The following is a 10,169-nucleotide window of genomic DNA, read 5'->3' on the forward strand; positions in this document are numbered from 1 at the left end:
TTACTGCATACTGTATACACTGTGTTTATATGTATATACCATATAAACTGTGTTGTATACTGTAAGCATTTTGTTCCAGGCACAGTACTTTCATCCATTCCCGTTCCTCAATTCAGGACGGTTTATTGATTTACTGAAACCTAATAAGTTTCTTCATTGTCGTGTTGCCTCCGGTGGGTTTTTTCCTGGCTCATGTCAGGCCGTACGGTGAGCGGTGACTGTCAGGCAGAGATGCTGGACTACAGACGGATGCTGATGGAGGATTTCTCTCTGAGTCCGGAGATCGTATTACACTGTCGAGGAGAGATCGAGGCTCACTGTTCAGGCCTTCACCGCAAGGGCCGAACGCTGCACTGCCTGATGAGGGTCGCACGCGGGGACACGGGGAAGGGCGCAGTGGACAACCTCTGCCAGACCGCTGTAAGAACTCTACTGGTCAAATGTGCTGTCGGGTGTGAGGGTATACATAAAAAACATTTGAAGTAAATGAACACTAAGGTATTAAAAAACATTTTGTTAACTCAGATAAAATGATTAGGATAAATGAGGAAAAATTCACAACAAATGAAAAACTAAACCTGAACAAAGCTTACAACAGTCACTGAAGAACTAACTGCTATAAAATAATAATTAGCAAAAATAAATAATTGTTTATAAATGAGTATTCATAAGCAAAGCTCGTATTCTGTGGTGGAAAATCTGACCTGCAGCTGTTTATAGATGCTCTTTTACAGAGAAATACATCAGTCAAACGTGATTCTAAATCTAAAATTATTAATAGGCATGTTTAATTACGTATACAGTATGATCTTTATTATGAAGACTTTTGACTGAATTCTTAATTTTTACTTTTATTCATTGCATTTGTGTGGTTTGTATTTGTAGATGTCATTTTAAATGATATTGAAACTCGCACTGATAGCATTAAACACTGATTAAAGCCCATAATCAGTACCTGAGGTAATCATCGAGTCTGTTTATATGGACTTCAATAATCCAATTTTAATACAAGAAGACAATACTCTGATTAAGAGTCTACCATGTCAACAGCATTTTGGATTAATCCGATTAAGGTCATAATCAAACTAAACAGAAATGCAATGAAGACATGTAGAATATCCAGATTTTAGTGCCATTATTGAAGTGCAGTACAGACACGTAAACATCTTAATCAAACTATTAATGTCATGTAGGACTTTTCGGACAGTTTTGGGACAGAATAGTACACACACACACACACACACACACACCACAAGGCTGTTTGACAGTATTCTTTGCACCTGAGTCAGTGTAGACCACAGACACCTGCATCATGAAATGCAGTTTTTTTTCTTCCATTTAGCATGCGGTATGAACTCTTCCATCAAAACAACACTCTTCCTGCAGTTCATAGTTGCATCCAATATCTCGTTTGTCATGGGGGCCATGCATGAAATGTACCTGAATGAAAGTGAAAGTGGCAAATTGCAGTTAAAGTTGACAAATTAAGGATAAAAGAACCAAAATTACATGAAATTCCGGAGGAAATGCAGATAGCGCAGTGACGCGATGACATTAATAAAATTATGTGTTATAACATTTTAAACGGGATCATGCAAGGAACATTCAAAAAGAAACTCATGTAAATACCTTAATCTTATTATTTTCCTAATTAGATTAAGGCAAAAAATTAGATTACTGGTGTCCATGTAAACATAGTCATTGAGCACGTTTACATTGACCTCAATAATCCGATTTTAATATGATTAAGACAATGCTCTGATTAAGAGTCTATCATGTAAACAGCGTTTTTTGACTAAATTAATAGGATTAAGGTCATTAATGGAACTAAACAGATATCGGATTAAGACATGTGGAGTATGACGATTTTAGTCACATTATAGAGCTGCAGTACAGACATGTAAACATCGCAGTCAAGTTACTACTGTCATGTAGGATTTTCGCTGCATTTTGCGACAGGAAAGTTCACACACACAGCTGTCTGACACTATTCTCTGCACCTAGAGTCGGTGAAGGACCACAGATACCTGCATCGCGAAATGTGGTGGTTTTTTCCAGTTTTGTACAGAGTGCAATATCAAATTTCATTAAAACAACACTCAGCAGTTCATACTCTCACCCAATACCTCAGCTTGTCACAGGGGGCATGAATAAAATGTTCCTGAATGAAAGTGAAAGTGCCAAACTGCAGTTAAAGTCGAAAAGTTTAAAAAGAAACACCTGAAATTACATGAAAATGTGGATAGCACGGTGACAAGATGACATTAATCGAATTGTGCTATAACATGTAAAAGGGGATCATGAAAGGAACATTCAAAAAGCAACCCCTGTAAACACCTTAACAATCTTATTGCCTTATTTAGATTAAGGCAAATATTTTGATTACTGATGTCCATGTAAACATCACAGTCATATAGTAGTAGTATATGCTGTTGTTTGCTGCCTTGTCACAGAAAGAGAGAGCATTTCTAAAATTATAACTTTGCACGTCTCCTTCACAGATGGTTAGGAAAAAACATATTTTAAAATGGAAAAGATACCTTTTATCACATGTAGTTTTGCTGTGTCATGTGTGGTTAGGACACTTTCATTCTTCCAATCTTCAGTTTCACACAATCCTTCAGAAACTATTGTAATATGTAGATTTGCTGCTAAAAAGGCAAGTACAGTTAAAGTCACCATTTCAACACATTTCTAAACATAATAGTTTTAATTATCATTTATAGTAACTGATTTCTTTTGTCTTTGCCATGATGACAGTGAATAATACTTGATTAGATGCAAAAAAATACAAGCGCTAATAGTATTGGCCTTAAAATGGTGTTTAATAAATTAAAATCTGCTTTTATTCCGGCTGAAATAAAACAAATAAGACTTTCTCCAGAAGAAAAAAAATTATCAGACATACTGTGAAAAATTCCTTGTTCTTTTAAACATCATTTGGGAAATATAAAAAAAAGGAAACAGAATTCACATTAGGGCGAATCATTTTGACTTTGACTGTATTAATATCAATGTTTATAATGATCAAAATGTGTCTCCTGTAGCTTCAGACACTCATCCAGTCAGCAGACCCTGGTGCCGATTATCGCATCGATCGAGCTTTAAATGAAGCCTGCGAGTCTGTGATCCAGACGGCCTGCAAACACATCCGGAACGGAGACCCAATGTGAGTCATGTTCATCATTTTCACAAAATATATGCAGAAAAAGCTTCATTGGGGTGGCACGGTGGCTCAGTGGTTAGCACTGTCGCTTCACAGCAAAAAGGTTGCTGGTTCGAGTCTTGGTTAGATCAATTGGCAGTTCTGTGTGGAGTTTGCATGTTGTCCCCTGTGTTGACGTGGGTTTTCTCTGGGTGCTCCGGTTTTCCCCCACAGTCCAAACACATGAAAAGATTATTCTTATTTTATTTCAGTTTATTTATTTTTTTATTTATTTTAATTTAATTTATTTATCTGTTGTATTATAAATATGCTGTATATTAATTTATTTGACATTTTATTTATTTGTTTGTTTGTTTATTTACTCATTATTCTATTAATTTTTTGCATTTTTTCATTATTGTTATATATTTTTTACATTTTATATTTGTTTATTTTACATTTTATCTATTTGTTTATTTATTTATTTTAAAATTTATATTTATTTTTTTGTTGTTTTATTTTAGTTTTTTTATTTGTCAGTATTATTTATTTTTTATGTTTATTTATTTTAAATTTATCTGTTTGTTTTTTTATTATTGTTATTGTTATGTTATTTATTTATTTTACATTTTATTTATTTATTTTATTATTTGCGAGTCTGTGATCCAGACGGCCTGCAAACAGTGGGGCTTCAGTGGGGTGACACGGTAGCTCAGTGGTTAGCACTGTCGTCTCACAGCAAGAAGGTTGCTGGGTCAGTTGGCATTTCTGTGTGAATTGTGTTTGTTCTCCCCGTGTTGATGTGGGTTTCCTCTGGGTACTCAGGTTTCCCCCACAGTCCAAACACATGCGCTATGTTGGTGAATTGGGTAAACTAAATTGGTCGTAGCGTGAGTGTGTTTGGGTGTTTTCCAGTACTGGGTTGTGACTGGAAGGGCATTCGCTATGTAAAACACATGCTGGATAAGTTGGTGGTTCATTCTGCTGTGGCTACTACTGATGAATAAAGGGACTAACTTAGCTGAAGAAAAAGTAATGAATGAATGAATGAGTGAAAGCTTCTGTGATGCTGCTGTTTTTCACTCTGTGATCAGTGTTTAAGAAACTAAGATTCCTGTAGAGATCATTCCTCTTGAATTGAAGCTTCGTTTAAAGCGTTTTTGAGTCTTACTCTCTCAGGCACTAGTGTTAAACTGCAGTGGATTTAGAGGAGAGCGTCAAATCCAATTAAATGTGTGTGGAGCGTAAATGTGTCTGTCTCTTACTCAGTGGAAGAGAAATAATTCAAGCATATTCAATATGTGGAAAATACTCTGGTTTATGCAGTCTTTGTGTTTTTGATGAGACTATTTAATACAGAAAAAGGGTTTTAATGGCACATATTGGATGCTATTTTTATAAAAAGTCACGATAAATGTCTGTATTGGAGGAGACTCTGTGTAATACTAATACTGGTGCTGTATCATGGGTGCTTATTTGATTTTATTTGTAACTTTACGCAGTGTTTGCATTGAAAGTTTAAACAAAACAAAATGCATGTAACTAAATGTATTTATTTTATGTTGTTTGGTTGATTTATTTTTAATAAAATGTCTTAAAAAGGCATTTATTCATTCATTCATTCATTTTCTTGTCGGCTTAGTCCCTTTATTAATCTGGGGTCGCCACAGCGGAATAAACCATCAGCTTATCCAGCACGTTTTTACGCAGCGGATGCCCTTCCAGCCGCAACCCATCTCTGGGAAACACACACACACACACACACACACACACACACACACACACTCATACACTACGGATAATTTAGCCTACCCAATTCACCTGTACCGCATGTCTTTGGACTTGTGGGGGAAACCGGAGCACCCAGAGGAAACCCACGCGAACGCAGGGAGAACATGCAAACTCCACACAGAAACGCCGAGGTTCGAACCAGTGACCATAAATTGTACATGGTCATTTTTAGTTGTTTAATTAATTCATTTATTACTGTTAATTAATTGAAGTTAATTTTATTATTTTTTCTAAAGTATTAAAAATAATTAATTACATTTAAAAGAATATATATATTTGTTTATTTATATATTAGTCTACTTTTATTTATTTATGTTTTTATTTATTTATCTATTTTATATATTTATCTTTATTCTATTTAATGAAAAAATCGAGTTTTTTATGTTTTATTTTTAATTTACTGTTGTTATTTGTTTTATGTTTTGTATGTATTTGTTTTACTTTGTATTTGTTTGTTTATTTATTATTCTATTTTTATTGAATATTTTTTACTTTTTCATTTTTATGTTTTGTTGTTATTGTTATTTTATTTGTTATGTTTTATATTTATTTATTTTACAGTTTATTTTTATAATTATTTTTTATAAATTTGCTGTTTTAAGAATTTGACATTGTTGCTCAGTATTAGACTGAGCATTAAATTGTTCATGGTCATTTTTACCTATTTAACTAATGTATTTATTATATTGCCATTGCCATCATTTATCTCATATTTGGTCAAAACAAATATAATTTTTTGATACTGTCTGATGTCTAAATGTCAGCTTGTCAGCTCTTTTATATTTATTTTAAATTTATCGACAAAACAGCTTGTTGGCTTTTTACTTGTTTATTTATTTATTTTTTAATTAAATTAATTAATTAATTTAAATTATTTTATTTTTTATAAAAAAAGTATTTTGTTTTATTTTTGTTTTTATATTGTTATTTATTTTTTGTGTTTTATATTTGTTTATTTGACATTTTATTTATTTTTTTAATTTATATTAATATTTTTTATTTTGTTTTATTTTAGTTTTTTCATTTGTTGGTATTACTTATTTTTTATGTTTTATATTTATTATTTTGTTTTTTTGTTTGTTTGTTTGTTTGTTTGTTTGTTTGTTTTTGTTATTCTATTTTTTTATTTAATTTAATATTTTAATAGGTTTAATTTTTGTTTTATTTTTGTTTATTATTTTTATTTATTTTTTATGTTTTATTTATTTTACATTTTATTTATTTTTTGTTTGCTTGTTTATTATTCTATTTCTGATTTAATTAAATGTTTTTTACGTTTCTTTTGTTTCATTTTCTATTATTGTTATTTATTTTTATGTTTTATATTTGTATTTTACATTTTATTTGTTTGTTTGTTTGTGTGTTTATTTATTATTTTATTTATTATTTTATTTAATTTAACATTTATTTTTTTATTTAACATTTATTCTATGTTTTTTTTTCTTTGTTTTATTCTCTTTATATTTATTTATTTTACATTTTATTTATTAATTTATTTTATGTATTTATTTTATTCATTGATGCAGTTTTAAAACAAAATGTTTTCTTTATTGTTGCTTGTTTTTTTTTTTTTTATAAAAGCGGTGCTTTAAACCCTGTGTTTGTATGTATGTGTAGGATCCTGTCTTGTTTAATGGAACACCTTTACACCGAGAAGATGGTGCAGGACTGCGAACACCGGCTGCTGGAGCTTCAATACTTCATTTCAAGAGACTGGAAGTAATCAACCTAACCTTTACTTTTCCTTTTCTCTTTACCTGACCTTACTGATGCTCACACAAAAATAAGACTCTTCAAAAACCCCCTCATGTCAAGTGTGTTTTGTGTCGAATCTTGTAGCTCAAATCCAGTCTGTCAAAGGCCATTCAGTAGCTCAGTTTGATGCGACCTTGACTGTGTTTCACTCATCTGTTCACTTTGAGAAAATGCCCACACAGTGCCATTATAATAAAACCATTAGATGCTCATAACTTCATTCACAGCCCATTAGATTCAAGTGGTTTTTAATTAGAGCTGTTTGAAAGCAGCGATTTGGTTTGATGGTCCATTGTGACAGTCTGGCTTTGTTTGTTACAGCCCTAGAGAGACTGTTCATTCTGTTCGCAATTGTCATGGCAATTTCAGCTTGATGTAAAGCGGGTTTTAGATGGCGATTCATGTAACCGAGCACTGAATGCGTTGAAGAGATCTATTCATAAAGTTTGGGCTTGGTAAGATTCTTAGTGCTGCGTTTTTTTGTTTGTTTTTTTTTTAAGGCCACCTATTATGAAAATGATCATTTGGAAGCTGTTTGGACAAAACAAAAACCAAAAACAACTAACTAATTTTGTTGTAACTTATTGATATTTGTGCAATAATTCCAAATTAATGTCTAATATTAATAAAATATTAATGATAACGATGATGATAATAATACTAACAATGAATAACATTATCATGCTGCCTTGAATGTGAGTTATCTGCTATAAAAACTGTTAAATTATGACAAATAAATCTATGGTTTGCATTAAACAAAAAAAAGCATTGCAGTAAGAAATATACATTTTGCACTATTGTTTTTATACCCATCATACCTGCCAGCATTCGGATCATAAAATCTGGGGGATTTTATCCGGGGGTGCGCGAAGTAAAGAGTGGGGGATGATGAGCGCATGGCGACTGAACCAAAAAGCTAGCCGGACTGTACCAAAAAGCTGAAGAGCTGAGGGGTGGGTGGTGTGAGTGTAATTCCGGTAGTTTTCCGGGAGACAGAACAATACAGTAGATGGGTCTGAAATACGGGAGTCTCCCGGGAAAAACGGGAGTGTTGGACGCATGTCAATATAATAACCAGAAAGAACAGGCAAAAGATCGGAAGAAAAGTCTCACTTCTACCACTCTTTAAAGGTTTCGGTTTGTGTCATTTTAAATGCTTAGTCTCATTATACGCTGATTTGCGTTTTTCTGTGTCGAGCTTCTTTGGATTTTACAATTATCGGACATTTGCGCTGAACATGCAGTGAATGCAATGCATCAAGATTCAGGCTATTAAACATATCACCATATTGGGGTGATATAAAGACAATCAGTCTCTTTTTAAACCGAATTGATTGACAGCTGCATATTAACATGTTTCTGTAGTAACGCATATATTCATATTAACAAGACAGGACGTGTGAAAAGCATCCTGGATTAAAAGATCTGTTCAGCTCTCTGTGATCATCAATCATCATCAGATGTGATCAAGAGTGAGTTCACCAAGTTCAAAACGTTTTTAAAACAGTGCATGTGTGAAATGAAATACAGCGATTTTACTGTCTTTATCATCACAGCTGTATGTCAGTATTATAAAAAAGAAGCTTCAATCCCGCTTTGTGGACGTTAAATCAGGTTTATTTTGTACATTAACATAACATACATATAACATACAGATATGCATACAGCAGTGGATATTAACATGCATCCGGTCACATTTACGTGCAAAAACAGTGTAAAGTTAAACACATGCACTGTGTGTGTGTGACTGATCGTTGCCGAAAGACTTGAATTAACGTCACAACAAATACATCAAATAATCATTGGGAAATAATTTACTGTAGTATATCTCACAAACGTTACGTGAGGTCTGCTTCCTTGATATCTGTCCCTGTACAGTGGCCAGGAAGAGCAAAACATTACAAAGTGTGAAACACTTTTGCGAAGCTCAAGACAAATGTACTTTTTGGAAAACATTTTTATCTATCATAAGACACAATTACATATGAAAAACGATTTTTCTAAACTAATTTACATTTTAGAAAAAAAATGAATTGGACGCAAAACACTTTTACCAGTCCCAAAACAAATTTACCATGACAGATTCTTTACGGAAAGGAAATGTACCACACACTGGAAGTGATGCGGAATGTACCCCACACCGGATAATATCAGCTAGTAGGTGAGTTTGTGGGTTAACACAAGTCTACAACTATAAAAACATGGTTTGACCAACTCGATAGAACATCGTTGTGAGCTCTTCTGAGAAAATATCAGCACGAGAGTATTTAGAAACATGTAAACACAAGTACATAGAAACAAGTCAACACAAGTCTACAAGCAAAGCACAGCATATGTTGACTGATAAAAATATCAAAACTGATCTCAACTAGTAGTCCTGAATAGCTTAGTTAGATAGATCGACTAAGGGCGCACTCACACTATGCTATCTGAACCATGCCCAGGCCGGATCGGTTTCCCGGATCATTTGAGAAGTGCAAGTGCTCTGAATAGGTCTCTGGCACAGTTTATTTGACCAGCCCTGGCCCGGTTGGAAGAGGTGTGCCAGAGCGTGGTTCACTTGGGCTTTGATGCAGTACGCTTGTAGTGTGAGTGCAAAATGCAGCTAAGCCCGAAACTGAAGATGAGTTGTGACTTTTAAGGGACTGTTTGATGTGGATTAATTAATCACTCTTACAGTTCAATGAACGCAAACTTTCATAGATTATTTAAGACGCAACCCCCTCACTGCACGACAGATGCACCTTCAGCAAACCTCCTAATTCCTGCAGCACGAGGACTTTATGATTTATTTATGAGTGTCAAAAATGGCTGATCTGTTTGGCAAAATATTTAATTGCGAGTCACCGCATCCCAAACCACTAAAACGATATAATTAAAGCAATCACCACTGTGCTGTGCGAGAGCGCTTACTGAACAGTGCATCATCGATGACGTAAGTGCACTCAGGCGCGAATGCAATGTAAGTGCGGGCCATCTGGGGAGACAGGAGGCTTGGCCCAGTTTAAGGCAACTGTACATAGTGTGAGTAATACTATGCTCGTGCTGAACCTTTTGACTTTTTTCCTATGTAATTGTGTCTTATGTTAGTTAAAAATATTTGGTCCCACTTTATATTCCGTGGCCTTAACTAATATGTACGTATACAGGAATTAATAGTTTGTTACAATGTAAATACATGTATTTACTGTGTACTTGTGCTTGATTAAATACATGTATGTAAATACATCTGTAATTAACTTTTGTAACTACATTTGTAAATACAATGTTGACCATCCCTTACACCTTAACCCACCCTTAAACCTACCCATACCACCAAACCTGTCCATAACCCAACCTTTATCCCAACTCAAAAGCACCACAAGTGTACTCAAATACGTTATAAACACAGTAAGTACTTTGTATTTATTTTTTGATGTAAGTACATAGTAGTTAAGGACACTTAATATAAAGTGGGACCAAATATTTTTTTAAATGT

General features: G+C 33.6%; 1 protein-coding gene across 1 annotated transcript in view; it reads left to right on the plus strand.

The window, feature by feature from the left end:
* Positions 1-6,737, plus strand: part of glg1b (golgi glycoprotein 1b) — a 51,855-nt gene extending 45,118 nt beyond the window's left edge. Inside the window, 3 exon segments of the mRNA NM_001045395.1 lie at positions 200-420; positions 3,048-3,169; positions 6,554-6,737. Of these exon segments, the coding sequence (NP_001038860.1) occupies positions 200-420; positions 3,048-3,169; positions 6,554-6,659 (449 nt within the window). The 3' untranslated portion in view covers positions 6,660-6,737.
* The last annotated feature ends 3,432 nt before the right edge of the window (positions 6,738-10,169 follow it).

Source organism: Danio rerio, chromosome 18, assembly GCF_049306965.1.
Source record: "Danio rerio strain Tuebingen ecotype United States chromosome 18, GRCz12tu, whole genome shotgun sequence".
NCBI classification, from domain to species: Eukaryota; Metazoa; Chordata; class Actinopteri; order Cypriniformes; family Danionidae; genus Danio; species Danio rerio.